This window comes from Protopterus annectens, chromosome 10.part0 (genome assembly GCF_019279795.1).
Source record: "Protopterus annectens isolate FY-2018-M chromosome 10.part0, PAN1.0, whole genome shotgun sequence".
NCBI classification, from domain to species: Eukaryota; Metazoa; Chordata; order Ceratodontiformes; family Protopteridae; genus Protopterus; species Protopterus annectens.
The window spans coordinates 1,659,299,344-1,659,322,784 of NC_056744.1; the positions used below are offsets into that span (position 1 = coordinate 1,659,299,344).

Sequence of the window (23,441 nt, forward strand, 5' to 3'; positions counted from 1 at the left end):
TCTCCTACAGTTGCAGTTAATATTGTAATATCCTGTGAAAGATTGTTTTATTTTATTTTTGGCAAAACAAGTCATTGTTTTAACACACTCCACTCAGTAGCACTTATACTAAACTACTAGAAAAATGGTTTGACATGAACTCCTTATGATACAGCATTCCACATTTGGAATGGGTGGCTGAGCTTGACAGATTTCTTCTTTCTTAGTATGCATTGGCAGTGTGTTAGCAGGTAGTACTGTAGCATTTGATGAAGGAAGACCATAAGGCTGAGGGTTCTAGCTCTATACCAGGTGCTTTGATTCATTTTCTAGTGCTGACTGTGCCAGGACAGCACAAAGGGATACTGAACTCCTAATATTCTGACTTTCAGATGGCACATTGTAGTGTGTTCACACATGCCTGGTCTCATGGTAGGTCAAGTTCATAGGTTCATAGATTAGTACTAGACTAACTACCCTTTCCAGCCATTTTAAGCCCAGGCAATTACCCCTTGTGAGATTCAAACCCTGCACCTTGTGTTTGTAAGGTAAACACCTAAACCATTACATCACTAGTAAATGTGAAAGTTCATGTGACATTCGTTGAAAAGGGAAGGGACTATATTATATGTACTTTTTCATCTAGTATAACTTTTCACAAGTTATCAGTTTCCTGTATCACAGATTTCCGCATAATTATTTTCCATTAGTATTAATTAGTTTCCTCTTTGTATACCTTTCCGTATAGTATTAAATATCATTTTTAAAATCCAGGTTACTTTGTTTCTTTTTGCACTTATTCAAACGGCTGTATGGCTCTAGCTCCATAACCTGCATAAAACACACATGGCCTTTCCATCTGTTTCTTACTGTAATTTATACCATGACCCCCCATTAATATTCCAAAATGTGCATGCTGATTGGCCAGCATAAATCGACTTATACTAATGGAAAAAGGTCCGGTCACCTGGACTTTTTCCATTAGTATAAGTCTCTTTTAAAACACTGTCTCGCTATGTTAAAAGAGTTTAACATAGTGACACAGGTTTAAAAAAAAGCAACGGAGATCTCTGTTGCTTTTTTTAAAGCTGTCTTGCTATGTTAAACTCCTTTAACATAGCGACACAGTGTGTAAAAAGCAACGGAGATCTTGCTTTCTCCGTTGCTTTTTTTTTAAACCTGTCTCGCTATGTTAAATGGGTTTAACATAGCGAGACAGCTTTAAAATAAGCAACGGAGATCTCCGTTGCTTATTTTAAAGCTGTCTCGCTATGTTAAACCCACTTAACATAGCGAGAATTAAAAAGCAACAGAAAGCAAGATCTCCATTGCTTTTTACTGTTTCGCTATGTTAAATGGGTTTAACATAGCGAGACAGCTTTAAAATTAGCAACGGACATCTCCGTTGCGTATTTTAAAGCTGTCTCACTATGTTAAACCCATTTAACATAGCGAAACAGTAAAAAGCAATGGAGATCTTGCTTTCTCCGTTGCTGGCCACAACTCTGATGTACTGCGTAGGCATGCGCAGTACATCAGAACTGCCGCGGATACCAGCCAGCTGCAGAAGGGCAGCAAAGAGGCATTATACAATGCCATTATTTAAGAAAAGTAATTATTTCTTTTCTTAAATAATGTCATAGTATAATAGCAATAACCCACGCCTGGGTGTGGGTAATCGGATTACCACGGTTGTCTTTGTTTGGTCCCTCGGGCTTCGCCCTTGGGACCAAACCATGCCAACCGTGGGTAAATCCCGCATTACCCACACCCAGGCATGGGTTATTGCTATAGTACTTAATATTTATTACTATCCACATGCTGTGACATCACCTGTCATGTTCCTTGACCTTTCTATTTTTAACTTTTTCTTCCATCTCCCACAGTATCCCCATAAGTCTCTTACAAAAACGTTTTGCTGCCATGTGTCTTAAGCCTTAAAATATTTTACATTATTATATATTCCCTTCTGATGTCACCTCTGCTCTTTTGTCTTGCCCTTAACCCTTAAGCTGTCTACATAACAAATTAGGACATGACTACAATTTGGCTCCCAGAAAACAACAAAGTGCAAAGACTTTTTCCTTTTATTTTTGTGGATGATTTAAAACTGTATAGATAATCAGATGAAGGACTGAAAGCACAACTGCAAGTGGTCAAAACTTTTTCAGATCATGTAGGAATGTCATTTGTTCTTGATCAATATGCAAATGTAGTACCAAGAAAACATCAGCCTGTGACAATAATGTGATGCAAAACGGGGTGTATAAATATATGGGAATTGATAAAGGAACAACAATAAAACATTAAAAAATGCAGATAAAAGTAAGGAATATTTTATAAGACTGAAATTAATACTGAAATCAGCTCTGACATCTAGGAACAAAGTCCAAGCTATAAAACAATTTGCTCTTTCTGTTCTAATTTACAGTTTTGGGGTGATTGACTGGCCTCAAAATATATTGAGTCACTTGGACAGAAAATCAAGAAAAAAGCTTCACACTTTTCAAATGATATATAAAAATCAGTGTGTATAAAAAGATAATATATGCCTCTTTCTGAAAGAGGTATGGGCCTCCATGAAATTGATTACATGTATAGATCTTGTAATCATGGCTGCACAGGTAAAAAACACACTATCCAAAGCCAAGAACACAGCATCCATGGGACTTGATGACATCCCAGGCTGTGTTCTACATGAACTACAGAACGAACTGGCACCCCACCCAAGTACCATGTTCAATCATAGCCTCACCTCAGGCTATGTGCCCACTGAATGGCACACAGTGACAGGTATCCCACTCCATAAAGGGGGAGCCACCACAGACCCCGGAAACTACTGCCCCATTAGCCTAACAAGCCTGGTCTGCAAAGCTATGGAACATATCATCATGGAACTTATAAACAATGACACTGGTAATCTCCAAACTCAGGCCCCCACCCAGTTCGGGTTTGTAAAAGGCAGATCATGTCTCCTAAACCTGATAGACTTCTTTGAAGCAGTCACCAAAGCCGTAGATGAGGGTAAGGTGGTTCACACAGCCTATCTAGATCTCGCCAAGGCTTTCAACACCATCCCCCACTCCGGAATTTTAGGTAAACTCACTAAACTAGGTATAAATCCCTATGTCACAAGATAGGTTGCCAACTAGCTCACTGACAGAACCCACACTGTGAAAATAGCAGACTCTAAATCCAACTTCAGACCAGTGACAAGTGGAGTACCACAGGGTTCAGTCCTGGGTCCTCTCCTGTTTGGTATATACTTCTCTGAAGTACAGGCCAACACAGAAGGTCTTTGGCTAACTAGGAGCCATAATCAAAACTCCAAAAGATGTGGACATCCTACAAAAGGGCCTCGCTGAGACAGATGTCTGGTGTCAAAGCCATGGTCTCAAGCTCAATGCCAAAAAGTGCATGGTCATCCCTTTTGGTAAAAACTCAGTACCTATGAACTACCACATAGGTGGTAGTCTACTTAATAACGAAAGTGTGATAAGCGACCTTGGGACACAGGTGGACAGTAGTCTCTCCTTTGATAATCACATCGCCACAGTAGTCAGGAAATCCTTCTACATAGCACACCTCATCACAAAAGGTTTCTCATCCAGGAAAAAAGATATCATTGTTCCCCTCTATTAGTCACTCATTAGATCCATTATACAGTACAATGCCCCTTTTGGTATGTACCTCACAAGACATCTACAACAACTGGAAAGGCCACAGAAATACCTCACAAAGAGGATTACCAGCCTCAAAGAGATGCCCTATGCAGACCATCTCAAAAAACTGCAGCTTTACTCCGTTGCATATCGCCTACTCAGAGGCGATCTCTGCCTAACACACAAAGCTATGTCAAACCCAGAGCTTTTAGAAATGCTCCACTTAAAAAAATCCCAATCCCTACGAGCTACACACTCTAGGGACCTAAACCTAGTCACCACAATAAACAGAATATGCTGGAGGGATAGATTCCTGTCCCAGAGACTTCCCATACTCTGGAACAAACTACCTATCTATATGAAACAAAGCTCCTCATTAGCACTCTTCAAGAAAAATCTTGATGATTGGATGGGAGATAGGAAATTCACCCCGGGGATTACTTATGTGGCTCTGCTCGACAGTGGAACAGGAAAATAATTTTCTTGGGTAGCGAAAGCCAGGGTACCTTTGGCTAGGCTTATATAGGCCCTAGGGCCAACAGCCTAGTACCTACCTATGAACTTATAATCTGCATTTGTAGGACTGCATACACATCTGCTGACTTCATCAGATCCAAACATACGGAAAGTTTGAAACATGATGAAGCACGTCTAAGATGACTTCCCTGCTTAGCTTAGGATAAACATATCGATGTCAAACGGGAATGAAAATCAAACCAGAAGTAGACAAAAATCAGGCAACGAGTGAATGTTCCAGAAGAAATTGAGAAGGATCAGATGAGAAGACAAGAAATGAGGAAAAGGTACAAATATTGTGGCAAGTACAAAAACTACTGGAACAACCTCATGTTGGTCAGGATTTGATCCAGGAATGGTTAAGGAAAGGTTCATTTAAACCAAAAGATGAAAGGATAATATTAGTGGTCCAGGACAGTGGACTGTGTACAAGTTGTTTTACAAAGTCCATTGACCACGTGGGAGAAAGAGACAAATGCCGGTGCTGTAAAACAGAACTGATAACAGTTGCACGTCTTGTTGCTGGGTGTGATACTGTAGTGGCAGAGGGCCTGTATACTGAAAGGCATTATAATGTGGCAAGACTGTTGCATTGAAGATTGTGCAAACATTATAACACTGAAGTAGTTGAGAAGCACTGGAAACATGAACCACAAAGCATTATAGAGAATGATGAAATTTATATAGTCTGGGATCACCCGTTACCAACATTTCAGAAAATGAATACGAGAAAAGCAGATATAGTTGTTCATGAAAAGAAGACAAAAGTAGCATTGACCATTGAAATTGTTATACCCAGTGATTACAGTGTCTTACATACAAAGAGAGATAAAAGCATAAAATGTCAAGAATTTGCAGGGCGAAACGAGTGGAATGTGGAAGAAAGATGCCAAGATGGTTCCAGTAGTAGCTGGAGCAATGGGTCTCATAAAAATAATTTACAGTCATATTTAGATATGTTACCAGTCCATGTAACCCTGTATGAATTGCAGCGGGAGTCATTTCAGAGCACATTAATGGTGATGCAAAGAGCATTTCTGGCTAATGTCAGACTGAAACAATGCTAATTTCATGAACTTTAATCATACCTTGACTTAGGAATGGAGTCCATACCCATCATGTTATTAGAAACCCAAAAGACTTGGAGATATTAAACCAGGAATAAACCAAATAATGTACTGAATGCAGTAAATGCTGCACACATCGTGGCAATCTTCAACAGCATCATGACACTCGCACAGACTACATGGGGTCCAAATGGAGAGATGAAAAGTCTGCTAGCAAAGGAGAGTAGTAGTGCTGAAATTGAATTCATCCTCAAGTCTTGGTGAGTACCTTCATGAGATGGACCCTGTTTTTCACAAAATCTCTCCAAGGTAACACTGATATATAGACTGCATTTATATAGCATATATCATGGACAGAAGTAGGTCAAAAATTGAGAGATAGCTGGGCGCACAAGACCCAGGATAAAAAAATTGCCCATTCCTGGTAGGTGAGCTGGTGCCAGGACTGGAAAAAATGACAGTGTAGGATCCCCAAAATTCAGAAACATTCCTACAATAGGGCCATGCCAGGCCCAGGGAGAGGATGCCTGCTGTAGAAGGAGTCCACAAAAGTCACAAATACTGATAGGCCAAAGAAGAGCCATAAAGACAATAGAGTGGACTATTCAGGATAAGAACGAAGTTATGTATTGTTACTATTAATGCAAAAAGCCCAGAATTTCCAGACACAAGATATACAAAATGATTGAGAGAAATTAGAAAGAAAAATACAGCTGCAAGAAAAACTGTCAGAAACTTCAAATGAAAATATGCGTTCATTAGTACAATAGATTTGTGAAAAACAGTATATATATATATATATATATATATATGGTTCTACCTCACATAAACGAAACACCACAACACCGACAACGCAATCACCGACACCACATCACCGACAGTACAAAAACACGAAATCCCACATGCCCGACAACGAAATAACCGACGGTACACAAACACGAAACCTCATACACTTCACACACCACAATCAACAACCTAAACACATTCCCCGTCCAAAAACCACATACACAACACAAGCACACCAAAATCCCTACAAACCCACACTAAACCACACATACACAACTACCTACAACCCTGACCCAAACCCTAACCCTAAGGTCCGTCACTACCGCACACTTACCTGACCGCTCCTAACCCTAACTCACTTATCCGCCCCTAACCCAAACACAATCACTACCGCACACTTACCTGACCGCTCCTAACCCTAACTCACTTATCCGCCCTAACCCAAACACAATCACTACCGCACACTTACCTGACCCGCTCCCTAACCCTAACTCACTTAACCCACCCCTATCCCCACTTACCTTACTCGCACCCTAACGTCCGTCACTACCGCATACTTACACAGCCTTTTCCCATTTCGGCATCCTCGGCGTCGGTGCTTTCATCCGTCGGGTCGGTCTTCTGCTTGTCGATCTTCTTGGTCCCGTCGCGTCGGTCTTCTGCGCTGTCGATCTTCTGGGGCTCGCGATTTCCCTGTCGATGTTCCGGCGTGTCGGTGAAGTGAGGTAGAACCATATATATATATATATATATATATATATATATATATATATATATATATATCAAGAAACTTTGATCTATTTGGAAAATGAAGCAACTGAGGAAGTGCAAAAATATAAACAAAACCAAGAGATATTTGAAAAGTATAAAAAAGAAATATGGACATGGGAAAGAAAGAGAGATTTGATATTGTGCAATATTTATGCAAAGGAAAAAAATGAATCATGACAAAGATATTCAAAGAGAAATACAGGCAAACCCATCTGGATATGGAAAATTTCACAATAAAAAAATATCACAAAGATGGAATGTAGAAAAGAAGATTAGTACAGTGGAAGTAAAAAAAAAATAGAAGAAGTTATGGAGTGCCTGCGAAGTGAAGGATTTGGTGTAGAAGGTCTAACACAGGTTACATCACAGCATGATGGAGTGAGTCCCCAAAGTAAGGAGAAACAGGAAGATCAGGAGAGACATCTGTAGAAGAAATGTGGACATGGGAAAGAAAAAGAGATTTAATATGGTGTAATATTTATGCAAAGGAGAAAGCAAAACTAACCAATAAAAAAAGAGCAGCACCAAAGATATTTGAAGAGAAATACAGGCAAAGGAATCCGGACATGGAAAACTTTATAATGCAAAAAATAAGAAGACAGAGGAAAAGTAGAAAAGGAGATTAGTAATGTAGAAGTTAAAAAAATAGAAACTGAGGTTATGGAGTACGTGCGAAGTGAAGGATTCAGTGTAGAAAACCTAATTCAGAAAGCACCACAACAGGATAGAGCAATGGATATCCAATTTAAGGGGAAACCAGTAGAACAAGAAGCGGGTCTATATCAGGATGTCAGATGTTGAAAAGAGCGAACGCTTTTGCATTGAACCCTGATAACTAAAACCGCAGAATGTCAAATGGCTGGAACAGTGATTTTTTTTCCCAGGGGAAAAAATTGCTTGGCCATTGTAGGGACTTTGCTGCTTCCTCCACTATGGTGCAATCTTGGAGTTGGTATATTTAAGTAGGGGGGTGTGGGGGACAAATCCCCCCACTTTATTTTGTCTGTGGATCTGTTTTTTTTTGGAGCAGTGATTTTTTTACCTGTGAAAAAATCATTGTTCCATATGTTCGACATTGTGTGGTTTCAGTTATTAGGAGTCTATGTAAAAGCATTCACTCTTTTCAATGTTCAACTATCTAATATATACCCAGGAAGCAGTTGGTCAGGTGCCATATCAAGATATTTTCGAGCCTTCCACAGGAAACCAGTATAAATGTTTACTTGAAGCTAGACAACAAGGAAAGGAACAGGAAAGTGTGGAAACTCTGATGCAGTCAGTGTTGAGGAGTGATAGGACAATGAGTTACCATATGACAGAGCAACGTTTGGCACAGGATGAAAGTGAAGAGAAGGAGCCAAAGGAAGATCCTATAGAACTTTCTATAGAATGCCCGCAGGAAATGGAAAGCAAAGGATGTGCCCTCAGTTTGGAAGAAAATGAGCTAAGAGAAGAGTTGCTTGATTTAATGGACATGGATAGATATATTAAGATCAAAGAGAAATAGACTGCAGAAGGTCAATAAAACCCAAAAAGTAAGACGTCTGATAAAACAAATGAACAGAGTAACTAGGACTGTTCATAGAGATCCATGTGATGTAACAGAAGTAAACAGGATGTCTTACTGTGTTGCTAAATTAATAACTGATAAAGTCCTACCACAAGTTTACAGGGTAGTGAGGGAAAGGAAGGGGGGAATAGAATACCATCATGGAAATATTGAATAGAGAAAACTATAAAGCAATTAAGACAAGAAGTGTCATTGTTAGAAGACTATAGAAGAGGGAACAGATCAACAAAAATATCAAGAAAGATAGATGTGATAAAAGCAATGCGCAGTATTAGAACAGACCAGGATCTATCATGCACTATCGCAAATAACAAACTAAAAAGTTCAGCACAAGTGGAAAAACTTAGAAGATAGACAGATAAACATAAAGGAAAAGTACAAAATAAGCAATTTATTGATGACCCAAAAAGGTTTTATAGAGAAATGGGAAATAAGGTAAAAGGAACTGAAAGACAACCAAAAAAAAAGGAAGTGGATACATTTTGGAGAAGTATCTATGAAGATCCTGTGGACCATAACAAAGACGCTAAATGGATAGAAGAAGTAAAAGAAAGAATAAGAAGTTTAAAGGTACAGAATATGAAACTGAAGGATCATTTTGTTAAATAAAGTCATACTGGAGAACTGTAAAAAGGGGAAGAATTTAAGTATGGCATGGATTGACTATAAAAAAGCATTTGATAGTATCCCACATTCATGGATAAAAGGGCGCTTAAAATGTACAAGATACACCCTATACTGATAGACCACTTTGCAATTAAACCATGATAAAGGACAGATTACTATCCCAGGGATAAAAATTTAAAGGGGATATTTCAGGGTGACTCTCTGTCACTGTTGCTATTCTCCCTTGCCATTAGCCCAATAAGCTGCTTATTTAACAGCTTAGGCCATGGTTACAATTTGGCTCCTAGAAAACAACAGGATGTGAAGATTTCTCATCTTCTTTGTCTACAATTTAAAACTGTATAGTTCATCAGATGAGGAACTGAAAGCATAACTGAAGGTTGTCAAATCTTTTCCGATGATATAAGAATGTCATTTGGTCTTGGTAAGTGTGCAAAAGCAATCTTTAAAGCAGGAAAAATCTGTTGAGCCATGTAAGTTATACAATCTCACAAACTTATGATGTAGATTAAATTATAACACAAATAACTTGCAGGGAAATAGCATTGGCACACAAATGTAACTAAACATTTAGTCAGGTTTAGAGCAGGAACATAACCGATGAGAATTGAAATACTGCTTGAAACTTTTTTTGAATTGAGATAGGGTTGTCTCTAGAGTAATGTCAGCATGCAGTGAGTTCCATGTTTTGCCAAAAGAGTTGGTGAACAAACAGTCACCGACTGAGTTGTTGGATTTGGCAGTTTGAACTACCAGTCTATTAGATGAGCGAAGTGGTCTGAGGTTACAATGGGGGTAGGTAATGTTTTTAAGTACAGGTGTATTTTCAAGTTGGTTAAGTACTTTATGAGCCACTATAAGTTGGTGGTACTGAATTAGGCTGGGCAGTAATAGCCAACCAAGATAATTTAGGTTTTTACAGCAATGTGTTCTGTAGGGCATGACAGAGGCAAATCTAGCTATGCGATTATAGCAGCTAGACAGTTTATTAAGATCAGTTTTGTTTAAGTTGGTAAGTAAAGGGGAAGCATAGAAAAGGGTAGAGAGTAGATGAGAACGGGCAATAGCTGTTCTAGCAAGTGGGGTTAGAAATGGTTTAATCCTATATAGTGAGCCAAGTTTTTTATTGATGCTTTTGGTCGTTTGATTGACATGCATATCAAATTTAAGATTGTTATCTACGATAACACCTAGGAGTTTCATGTAGACATCTGGGGGGGATTATGGTGCCACTATTAGATGTAATGGAGAAGGATAATACTGAGGACCTTTGAGTGGGGGAGAAAAGTAGTAGCTTTGTTTTGTTGGGGTTTAAAATCAGATAACGATTAGCAAGCCAATTTTCAACTTTGTTAAAAGTATTCTTGGTTAATGTCTGCAAATCTACCTGGGAGGTGGCAGAGCAAACCAAAATGGAGTCATCTGCATATTGAATGCAGTTTGCTTTTGGGATGACAGCATGGAGGTCATTCACGAAAGTGGAAAACAAAAAGAGGTCTGAGAATAGACCCCTGGGGAATACCTAGGGTGTTGGGTAGGAGGTTGGATAGTTTATTCTGCCATAGGACTGCTTGTTATCCATGACACAGATAAGACTGGAACCACTGAAGAAAATGTTTGTCTAAAGACATTGTTTTCAGGGTGTGAATGAGTAGTTGGTGGCTAATTATATCGAAAGCCTCGAGAGATCCAAAAAAAGGGCTGAGGAAAATTTGTTATTGTTTCTGTTATAGTTTATAGCATTGGAGAAGGCGAGGAGGGCTGAGGTGGTACTATGATGTGGCCTGAAGCCATGCTGAGAGTTAGCCAGTAGGTTGTTCTGGATTAGATAGTGCAGAAGCTGTTTATCGATGCACTTTTCCATAATTTTAGCCAGTGGTGACAAAATAGCTATGGGTTTAAAATTAGACAGTTCCGTAGAGCTACCACCTTTATGGAGTGGTATGACATGAGATATTTTCCAGATAGAGAGTACTGTAGTTTCTGATATGGTACGATTGCTTAGAATGGAGATGGGGTATGCTATGACATCTGCAGCTTTTTTCAAATACTCCGCAGGGAAAAGATCAGCAGATAGGGTAGTAGGTTTTAATTTTTTGATTAGGGTACGAATAAAAGATATAGAGACTGGTAGGAAGCTAAAGGAGAGCTGGGTACTGGGAATGGCATCCTGTAAGTTAGAGGACCTCCGAGGTAGCTGGCTAGCTAGGGCCTGGATATTTTCAGTGAAGAAACTATTGAAAGTGTTAGCAACATCCTCTGGTAATTTATCAGTAGAGGCTGTAGGAGTTGATGTGGTAGTTTGCCCTGGCTGCAGTAGTTTATTTATAACTACCCAAAACTTTTGAGGGTTATTTTAATTTATTTGCTGGAGGTGGAAGTCAAAGTTTTTTTATCTAGTAAAATGGATCTTTTATATCTTTATAAATATAAATTTATTTTTATAGATATATAATTATAGATATCTTTTATATTTAAAGTGTAGAGCAGGATAAAGTTCCTCCTTGGAAAGAAAAATGAAAATAAGTGAACAAAAATAAACATACTTTGTGCATAAAATAAATTTAGGGTTTTATTTTAGTCCTTGATTATGGCAGTTTGGTCAAGTTGACCCACATCTGTCACTTCACAGTAAGTGCATAAGTAACCTCCTGGTACTCCACAGGCAAATTCCAGTACAGCTTCTAGTATTCCACAAGTAAATGTGCAGGAAAAATTCTTCTATTCCACAAATAAGCTGACACCTTCTTCAGCAAGTGTTTCAAAGTTAACCTCTGCTGTCCTAATTTATACAGTGAAGGTATATATGCACCATCACTGGATGTATACATTCTGTGGTGTGTACGCACGACCATAAAACAGCATTTTAACCTTTTTGACTAACTACTATCTCATAAAAAACCCTTCCCAGCATAGAATCCATGGTTATATAGGGAATGAGACTGGGTGTGAAACCAGGATAAACCCGTCTGCTGCCAGACCTGTGTCAGTATAATGGAATGGCTGTAATGATACATTGTTTCTGTTCAACTTTATGTTGACATCCTGTTTGTACAACCACTGTTGGAGTGCATGGTCAGTTACCAGAGTGACGCTGAATTCTAATATGTAAGGCTGTAGGGATGCAAGTGTCCTCTTAATACTGAGAAATTCCTACTGTGTTGCAGGTAGTGCACTAGGTGTTTCTCACCAACTTTTTTCAGAAGTAACACAGCATCTAACTCAACGCGAGATGCATCACTGTAAAAAAGCAACGTCTTTCGGCTTTTCCCGGTTAGGTGTCGCCACAGGGGAACTCTGGTCTGTTAATGATTGACAGTGCATTTTTAAGGTGCCGAGTTGCCAGCCCTGCGCCCAACCTTCAAAGAAGGCATGCCCATTCACACACGCACCTACTTGTATGTCTTTAAATGTCACTCGACCGTGGGGAGGGCATGCAGATTCCACACAGAAGATGCTCCAGCCAAGAATTGAATGGGAGAACATCTTGCTCTGAGGCGACAACGCTAACCACTGCACTACCACAGGCCATCAAAAAATTTACTAATGTTATGGGCAGTCAGGACTGGTTCTGAACATAACAGAATTTTTAAGTTTTCAAAAGCAACTTGCAATGTTGGGTACATCCTTTTTGTTAGCAGCATGCTAGTCTGAAAAATTTGTTTCATTTTCATTTGCAACTGGGTATAGCTGGGTGTTTGATGGCTTCTGTTGTATCGATTTGAGGTCTAATTACCCCTCTCTCAATTCCATAGCCTAGGTTGCTGTCTTTATGCATGTTAGGCTTACTTTTGGCAGCATTAATTTCAAGTCCTCCCTATTTTAAAGAGTCCAGCACAGCCTGTGCATTGACTAAATGTGATCTCAGTAAATGTGTCATTAAGGTACACAGATAAATATGTAGCATGAGGTTTCAGAGCCTTATCTTGAGCCTTTGAAGGATGACAAATGCTCTGTGAAGTACAAACAGTAAGGCAGCCTAATGTAAAAGGCCTTTTGGGTAGTGAATGCTGTCTTCTCTTTCTGGGTTCATGGGTAAGAGGAATATGCCAGTACCCTTCTGTGTAGTCTGTGGTGGTTAAAAACCTTGCTTTGCTTAGCCAACATATGCGTTGATCCAGGTTAAACACTGGATAAGTGTCAAATTTGGATATATAATTCAGAAGTCATTCAGAAATTCAGAATTCAAAAACGCAAACTGTGATATAAAGAACAAAATGTAACAACAAAGCGCACCACACAATTCAGCTTCTAAGGCTTTAATATAATAGTGTAGAACTTTCTTCCTCACACTAAATGGACTTCTTCAGGACTAAACTATGTAATGCAGACACTGCATTTAAATACCATGGGATCACATGATCCAAAGCAACCACTTCAAGACATTTGGACCTAACTAGTTGCAGTACAAAAACATAACAATCAAATCCAAAATGTTTGTTATTAAAAAAAGCTGCGTTACATGTAACTATCACCACAAGAATGCAAAAACACACATTTATAATGCACATATCTGCACAAAATCTATTGTACTCTAAGAACAATGTTAAATGATTATACCCCCCCCCCCAAACATGTACATTGAAATTAGTTAATTATATGGACAAAATAGATGTAAACCTTATTACATTGATGACAAACTTCATTAAAACCCTAGCAATTGGAATTGTTACATTGTACCCTAGTACATTACCTTAGTACATTGGAATAAGGAAAAGTGAACACGTCTCAGTTCCCCTAAGAGAAGAATGACTGGGTGTTTCAGAGTCTTGTTTATTAGCACAAAATTGCGCTGGGTTTTAAAATGTTACTTAACACATTTAGTGTTACGTCTCCAATTTCATAAGCACAGTAGTGTTTAATATTGAGTAATGGAATTGTTCCATATTTAAGCACAAGAGGATAAACACTCAGAGTATCAGTTGTTTTCTTGTAGATAAGTTCTCAAATATGCATACTCAAGAGTGTTACCTAGATATTTCTAACACTACAATATGTGACATTTTTTCATTGGAAATAAAGGAGGATTAGACTAGTTTTTTTTTAAAGAAAGAGGCTAACATCTTTCAGATTGACAGGACTGTACAATAAAAAAAAAACTTCTGAGACTTTCAGAGATTGTTGGCTAAGCACAGTAATGCTGTCCAAGGTGCATATTATAAGGAAATAATGGATCTTCTTGGAGTGGGGAACTCCCTTTATCTTCTGTGAGGAACCTAACAACATCCTTGTGCAGTCTGTTGTGTCTCCATAATCCTGTCAGGCATTATTGTTAATATTTGTGAGTAAGGTCACTACTGTGGCACAGTTGTTAACATACTGGGATTACCTGCAGGAAGATATGTGCCCAGCCAACCCATTTCCCAAAACTCTGTAGACACAAACACAGACAGATTCCTCTTCATGTAAAGATGCATACCTGAATCCTTGATAAGAAGGCAATCAGCCCTCATCATCTACCAGTGAAGATGAAAGCTGTGTTCTGTGGATGGAGTCCATACATCATAATTAAACATGTATTTAAAGCATTCATACTGTGGTGCTCTGCCTTAAAAGCTGTGGATTCAGACAGGTACAGGTGAGGATAAGGGCAATTTCTATTCCTGATTTATGCTCTTCCTTCCTCCCAGAATGCAACATGACTAAAACTACTAAAGGTGTGGAAGCTCAAACTACAAAAGTGGTCCTACTCAAACAGCTACAGTTATAGTGAATTGCTCACATTTCTGTAATATCTGTAGCATATGATATGGATCACTGCTGCAGTAAAAATTATTGACACATGTTAGACTGTCAAAGTTATATCAGGAAAAAGCAGTATTTCATCATTTTGCGTTTTAAGCAAGACTGGGTGAACATAGAGAGGATTTGTTATAAAGTTGTGGTTAAATGTAGCTACTTGACAGGGGATGAACTATAGTGAAGTAGACAGTACATTAACCAAAGAGAGGTGAACGGGGAAACAACAGAGATCAAACTGTGAAGCATGTATCTGAGAATTTTGAATGCCAGAAGTTAGATGTGAGGAAGATTGTTATTTTGGAGGGAAGAGTAAACTGGGAAGAAAGGTGAGAAGGGGGCCATATGTCACTTTTACAGAACTATAAAGTAGCACTTAAGTTTGTGATTTAGGCTACCTGATAAAAAAAAGAGCAGTTGATTGAAAGAACACCCACCATCACAGCTCTCACATAAAAACTCAAACCACACACCCACCTTCAAGGAGGCTGTCAACAGAAATCTACCCAAGCAGCAGAGACCTCCAAAGCAGAAACGTACATGACCACCACAACACAGCACAAACCACAAGACATGTAACTCACCTACACAGTGCGCTCCTCAACCTAAGCCCCTAAGACACTAATCGTAGTTGACTCGATAGTGAGGCACACTGATGTCCCACTCACTAGGTTGAATAAGAAGGTAACAGTCAGCTGTCTATCAGGTGCCAGAACGTGACACATAACACAAGCTCTCAGGTCACTCCACACAAGTACAAGTATGACTCTGTCACTGTCCATGTGGGTGTGAATTACCTGAGATCCACCTCCCAGGACTACATGAAAAGAGTCATGGAGGAACTCTTGGATTATGTGGCCCAAGCAGGTATGACCCTAGCCCTGAGCAGCATCCTGCCATCACCCAGAATGATACTGCAGTACAAGCAGAAAATGATTGACTTCAACAATTGGCTAAGTTTCTTGTGTTATTCTAAGGAGATCCAGTATCTGTCTGCTTGGGATGACATCACTGACAGACCTCAATGCTTTGCCAGAGATGGCCTGCGTCTATCACTCCTGGGTTACCGTATACTTTCTAAGGCTTTTGCCACCCCTGTATTGCCTTTTTTAGGCGATGTTCCAAAGACCAAATTACCACCATAACAGCTATAAATACAAGCAATCTGAGGGTCATGTTGCTCAACACTAAAAGTCTAAATCTCAAGATGCACTTGCTTGAAGCACTCCTCAAATTGGAGAACATTGACGTTTGTGCTGTAACAGAGACCTGGTTTAAAGCAGCAGAAAGCACCCCTGCACTACCAGGCTACAATTCATTCCACACATTTTGGCCCCAGAACATGGACCGATGCTCCAAAGGTGGTGGTGTCTCCATTTTCATAAAGGGTCTGCACACCTCCAGACTAGTAGCCCAGTATAACGCATCTGAGATACTTCAGGTACAACTAACACTGAGTATGACTGAAGGTTGTAGTCTGCTATAGGTCCCAAACCATGTCCCAAGACTCTCACTACACATTCCTAAGCACCCTGGAAGCTATTAGGGTCCAACCTAACACTCATACTAGGTGACTTCAACTACCCCTCCATCAACTGGGAAGACTACTCATGCATCAATACACACTGGCCCAACTCTTTTTGGAATTCATCAGTTTCAATGCCTTGGACCAGCTTATTCTTGCCCCCACTACAGGAAGCAACATTCTTGACCTGGTTATTACAAACATGGGCAACCATTGCACTACACCAATAGTCAGTTCCTCCCTGGTTAGATCTGACCACAAACTAGTCACCATGAAAATCCACATCTCACCCACACTGCCCTCAAAGGTAACCACCATGAAAAGCTTCTCCAAAGCTGACTTTGGGCGCCTAAAAACAGAGGTGGCTAACTTCACAGCACCCATGTCAATGGAAAATAGATGCATGACTGCCAAATCATACACCAATGCACTGTATGAACACGTACATAAATGCATGGAACTAGCCAGACCCAACAGAACCAAGATGCTCTTCTCCAAAAAAAGAAGCCAATCTGTTGGTCCCCTGCCATTAGTAAACTCTACAACAAAAGGAAGAAACTGTTGCAGATAAAGGTGAAGTCCCAAGACTGGAAAAACTCCCCTATTAGCCTCACCAAAAGTTGAGATCCCTCATCAAAACCTCTAAAGCCAGTTATGAAAGCGGTATTGTGGCAGACACTAAAAACAAACCACAAAGCCTAGTTATATCAAGAATCTCCACGGCAATACCAAGGTTTGTTGTGAGTTACTGCACAATGGCACCTCCTATACTGAGATGGCAGATATTGCCAACATACTGGCCAACAGATTCAGTGCCAACTTTACCCCTCTCTCCCCCCTAAAGGACCAGTCACAGTACCGGAGGAATGCCAGGTACTACTAAGTGAACTGGCACCACATCTGTGTGCTGTGTTCAATCACAGCCTCACCTCAGACTTTGCCCATACTGAATGGCACACTGCTACACTCATCCCTCTCCATAAAGGGGGAGCGACTACAGACCCTGGGAATTATTGCCCCATTAGCCTGACTAGTCTGATATTTAAGGCTGTGGAGCACATCATCATGGACCTAATTAACAAGGATATAGGGAATCTCCAAACTCTAGATCCCACACAATTTGGTTTTGTGAAATGTAGATCATGCTTGCTCAACCTGGTTGACTTCGAGTCAGTCACAAGAGCTGTGGATGAGGGCAAGGCAATTCATACAGCCTATCTCAATCTGGCCAAGGCCTTTGATACCATTCCCCACTCAGGAATTATTGATAAATTCACCAAACTAAGTATCAACCCCTATATCACTAGGTGGGTTGCAAATTGACTCACAGATAAAACCCACAGTGTGAAAGTAGCAGACTCCCAAGTCAGACTGCTGACAAGTCACGAGTGGAGTCCCACAAGGATTGGTCCTGGGTCCTCTCCTGTTTGGCGTACACTTCTCAGAAGTCCAGGCCAACATGGAGGGACTCTGTCTGACCAAGTTCACAGAGAGCTGCAAGCTGGGAGCCATTATTAACACCCCAAGTGATGTAGACATCCTACAGAAAGCCTCACTGAGACCAATGACTGGTGTTGAAACCATGGCCTTAAGCTTAATGCCAAAAAATGTGTCATCATCCCCTTTGGGAAAAACTCAATTCCCACTAATTATCACATCGATGGGAGCCCACGGAAGGCATTATAAAAGATCTGGGGACACAGGTTGATAGCAACCTCTCCTTCGACCACTACATTGCCACTGTGGTCAAAGTCCTTCTATGTTGCACATCTGTTTACCAAGGGTTTTGCATCCAGGAAGAAAGAGGTCTCTCTCTACTCATCCCTCATTAGGCCTATCATCGAGTATAATGCCCCATTTGGCATGTACCTCACTAGACACATGCAACAGCTGGAAAGGCCACAAAAGTACCTCACAAATAGGATCCTAGGCCTTAAACACATGTCCTACATGACAGACTCAAAACTCCAACTATTCTCTGTCTCATATTGCCCACTTAGAGGTGATCTCTGCTTGACTTACAAAGCCATGTCTGACCCAGCTCTGTTAGAAATGCTACATCTAAAGAAATCCCAATCCCTCCATACCACACGCTCCAGAGACCTCATCCTCATTACCACAATCAACAGAACATGCTGGAGGGACAGGTTCATAACCCAGAGACTGCGCATGCTATGGAATAGACTTCCCATACATGTCGAGCATAGCACCTCACTGGCCCTCTTCAAGAGAAATCTTAATGAGTAGATGGGAAATGGAAAGATCACCCCAGGGATCACTCCAGTTGGCTCTACTTGATAGAGGCACTGGGAACTAATGTCTGGCGGCACTATGCCAGGGCACTTCTATGGGCTAGGCTTCTAAAGGCTCCAGGGCCATTAGCCCTGGTACACACTTATGAACCTATGAAATAAACTAAACACCTACTCACATTGATGAAATTCTGATAAAAAGTGGAATTGAATTACCTAACCTTATTTTATTAGTGTTGTTAATAACAGAATAAAATACTTACTAAATGAAAACAAATCCAAAAATGTTTAAATTGCTAAACTGTACAAATGTCATTCTGATAAAATACATTGCATATTTCTTTTGTTCTTGTGATAAAATACTTTCAAATAATCTGCTTTAGGTATGAAAAGTACAGACTGCAATGTGAATTGCAGTCAACAGCCAACACTTGTGAGATCACAGTTACATGGCCCTACAAGGAGCCTCCAGCAGAGGTCTCAGCCTGGAAAGGACATTGATGAGGTTTATGTCACTCGTGTACCACAACTTCCATCAAAGCATAACTGCCACCAAAACCCTGAATGTGATAATGGAACACCTGCAACACATTACGCAACAGAGCATCTACCGCCACGTACTCAGCCAGTGAAGGTGTATGATGAGCTTTCTCTTACTCCTACTCCAAGACTTCACTCAGGACATGGCTGCAGCAGGAGCTCTGAACATGACACAACTAAGAGATTATATACACAGAAAGAAACGCACAAATGTGCTGAATGCAATAAGTCTTTCACACGGGCCAGTAGCCTGAAAAGGCATCAAGTCATTCACACAGGACTGAAACCATATAAATGTACTGAATGCAGTAAGTGTTTCACACAGCTAAGTAATCTTCAGGAACATTACATCATTCACACAGGCATGAAACCACATAAATGTACCGAATGTGGTAAGTCTTTCATATGGGCCTCTAAACTGAAAAGGCATCAAGCCACTCATACTGGAGCAAAATCATATAATTGTACCGAATGCAGTAAGTGTTTCAGCAAACTCGGCAATCTTCGACGGCATTATGTCATTCACACAGAAGTGAAGTGATATGAATGTACCGAATTCGGTAAGTGTATCACGTGTCATTTAGTAAATTAATTGATAGAAAGGGGGTATCATGAAGCTGATGTAGCTCTGAAATTAGAAGAGGTCGATGACCTTAGACAGACTGTAGGTACACTTTCTTATATAGGAGATCGGTGCACACCCGTAATAACATCAACAATAGACCTAGGTGTGTTTTTTCTTTGACATATAGTAGTAATGTTAACTCTGTCTGCGAAGTTGTTAAATGTAATTGGTCTGTCTTACGTTCAGATGACACTATTTGAGGGATAGTTGGTTAGGCCCCTAGTTTTATTTTTAGAAACAATCTTACATTAAAAAGGGATCTCTGTTATAGACCTTTTAGGAGATCTAATAAGATTCTGATTAAATTTGGTACCTTTCCTTGTAGATCGTGTAAGGCATGTGATTTTATGTCATGCAGTAATACTTTTGTTCATCCATCTACATCCAAATTATACAAGTTTAAGGTGCATGCCGACTGCAAGTCAGTTAATTTAGTTTACCTAGCAACCTGCATGGACTGCATTTCTTTATATGTAGGTAAGACCAATCAAAGGTTGAAAGATCGAGTGTTGCAGCACCTAGGTGATATTAGAAGAATGAGCTGCTTGAATGCTTTGTATAAACCTATTAGAGATAATACAGGTCATTCATTTAAGTTCACTGTTATTAGTATTGTTAGTGAGTCTGTTGGGGGGGGGGGTATCGTCAACAAAACTGGGTTATTGGAAATGCAATGGATAGCAGCACTCCAGGCTGATAGGTCACCTGGTTTAAATTATTCTATTCCTTTAAAGCCTGCTTTGAGATCTAGACCATTGCATCATGAATTGCTTGAATTTTGTGATTGGATGTCTTGTCTTGTTTTTTGTCTGCTAGGATCTGATGAAGCATGATATGTGAAAGCACTTATCCTTCTGTATTTTTGTCACATTAAACAGAGTTTCTTATGGAGCCTCCCTGTTTTTATGTTGTTTGCCCTGGTTGCTGCACTGTGTTTTATTTCTTGGTTACTTTTTATTGTTTTCAACACAGTTCGGCTGCTAGTCGCTGGTTTTAGTTTTGTTAGTGTATCACACATCTCAGCAGTTTGCAGAAGCCTCATGCCACTCATCAAATAAACATGCTAAATGCAGTAAGTGCTTCACACATCTTGTCAATCTTCGACAGAATCATGGCACTCAAACTATGTACATGTTGGTTCACAAAGTCTATAGAAAAAGCAGGAGAAATTAATAAATGTAGGTTCTGTAATACAGAGAAATAGTTGCACATGTCATTTTTGGTTTCAGTATGTCTTCATCCTTAAAACATTTCACATTATTATTTATTCAGTTCTGCTGAAGCACATATACCAGCTGACAATTCATTACAGTCTTCTTTTGGGCCAGCTTCCAAAGAAATTTCCACACCTTACTTACACTTTATTTTCTCCTTCTGATTTTTTATTGCTTTTTTATATCCTCTCATCTAACGTGTTCCGCACATCATCTGTTTAACTTTCTTAATATTTTTAAAACTTTCAGTTTTCCCATTCCTCTTCATATACTATATTCCAGTTCTTTATTAATTTACTCAGTTTATTATCTTTGTTTCTGGCTTCCCCTTTCAATGATGTCCTTCAAGGATGCATCTGCAGTCCTAACAAATGGGTTGTCCTGGCCTCAGGCAGCCCTTTGGTCGGCCGGATTCCAAAGTCTGGGTCTGGCCTCGGCTGATGTCGCACTTCACCCGATGTCATAGCTGCAGTTCAGCGGGTATAAAGGCATCAGCCGACGCCATTTTCCTCAGTCTTTCTTGCCGCGTGGCGCCCGAAGCAGAAGCTGTTCGCAAGTGCCGGTCGGTCAGAACCAGAGATTGCTACTACCGAAGACTTCTAAAAAGCTAAGTACCCCGTTGGGGACTCTTTCTTGCCTCAGCCGATGTCAGAAAAAGTGAATAACTGTTTAACTTGTGGGAAACAAATACCTCATAAAGATTTCCACTCTTACTGCCTACCTTGTTTAGGCCCAGACCACGACGTAGCAGCTTGTCTAGCCTGTGCTTCCTTCAACCGACAGACACTTAGACGTCGGTCGGAGTTTGCAGAGGAGTTTTTTGGCTCCGCTTTTGCTTATATCATGCCGTCGGAGACTCCGACTTCACATTTAGCTAAAAAGCGTAAGGAAAAGGACCGACACTCGCGGTCCACGGTTTCGCCCGAAACCACGGTTAAGCCAACCGCGAGTGTCTCGGTTTCGGCTGAAACCGAGTCTGCGGTTCTTCCTTTGGCCGAAAGCATGCCTCCTACTACCGAGGCCTCTTCCAGCATGGCTGAATCTGCTACGGAAAATCCAGACAGGGCCTCTCACCCACCTCCAGAGAAGAGGCCTAGAGCAGAGCCCCCTGAGCCAGTTTCTTCAGATTACTCCTCTGATGATTCAGAAAATACAAATCTTCCACAAGGCCCTTATTCTCCATATGAGGACTCTGATGCAGAGGATTCCATACCTTCTGCCTCTCCTCCTGAGGAATTTTCTTTTGGGGAAACCTTGCATGCTATGAGGGAACAATTTCAATGGCAGGGCCAGGATTTTTCAGACTCTAGGAAAAGGCTTAGGACCTTTTTACATTTACCACAGCATAGGCCTTTAGCTATTCCTCCAGTACTTACAGTTGTGGATGATGCATTTAATGATGCTTGTACTGCCCCTGACTCACTGCCTCCGGCCCCTGCTAAGCCCGACAGATACTACAGGGTTCCGGACACACATTATCATTTGTATAAGGCTCCTATTGCAGATCCTGAAACTATTTCACAGGGCCCCAAAGCTGTAGCAGCTGCCTCTGCCAAAACCCCCTCCCTCTGAAAGAGAATCTAGGGCATTGGAGAGATGGGGTAAAAAAGTTTATACTTCTGCTACTCTTTCGGCTAAGGCCTTAAACTGTCAATTCCACATGATTCAGTATCAGGAATTTCTGTTAGATCAGCTCACTAAAAAACTGTCCTCGCCTGAGCCTTTAGACCGTAAGTCCCTTCAGGATTTGGTGCATAACACTCAGCAGGTCAGTAATCATTCCTTAAAATGCGGCTATGATGCACTGGAGGCTTCCTTTAGATCAGCTATGACTGGTACAGTGATCAGAAGGCATGCATGGTTAAAAGAGCAATCCTTACCAGACCATGTAAAGTCAAAGCTTCTAGATGCTCCCATGGAAAAGCACAGTTTGTTTGGTTCCCCTGCACAGCAAGTGTTGAAGAAGGTGGAAGAAAAAGCTAAATCTGTCCAGACAGTCAAGGATTTCTTACAGGTCCAGCCTCCGAGATTTAGTAGGAACTGGCCTTCCAAGAATTGGTCCTTTCCAGACACCACCAGAGCACAGAGAAGCAGAAATAGACGCCCTAGAGGCAGAGGTCAATCCAGAGGTGCCTACAGGGGACGTCAGTGGCAGCCTAACAGCCAGAGAAGTACTGCCACAGATCCAGCCACTACCACTTCCACAGGACAATCACAGTGACTTGGCTCTGAAACCGCCTACCAGGGAACAACTGGGAGCACCCTTACGCGGAAAGCTAGCCTTATTTTCAGTAAATTGGCATTACATAACAGGAGACAAATGGATTTTACAGACAATAGACAAAGGCTACAGGTTTCACTTCCATACTCTTCCAAGGAAGAGAGGAATGCCAAACCTACCTCCAAACCAAAGGACAAACGCTCTACAGCAAATAGACCACTTACTAAGGATGAGAGCTATAGAAAAGGTACCGGCTATGGAACAAGGACAAGGATTTTATTCAAGGCTTTTCCTGGTACCAAGAAAGGAAAACCAATGGAGACCTATCCTCGACCTGTCCGCTCTAA

General features: G+C 40.6%; 1 protein-coding gene across 2 annotated transcripts in view; it reads left to right on the plus strand.

Moving 5' to 3' along the window:
- The window catches only part of LOC122813871 (putative zinc finger protein 66), a 172,994-nt gene extending 152,711 nt beyond the window's left edge, over nucleotides 1-20,283 (plus strand). For both annotated transcript variants that reach the window (XM_044086411.1, XM_044086410.1), the window contains exon 4: nucleotides 18,878-20,283. In XM_044086411.1, the coding sequence (XP_043942346.1) occupies nucleotides 18,878-19,575 (698 nt within the window). In that variant the 3' untranslated portion in view covers nucleotides 19,576-20,283. The remainder of the gene's footprint in view (nucleotides 1-18,877) is intronic.
- The last annotated feature ends 3,158 nt before the right edge of the window (nucleotides 20,284-23,441 follow it).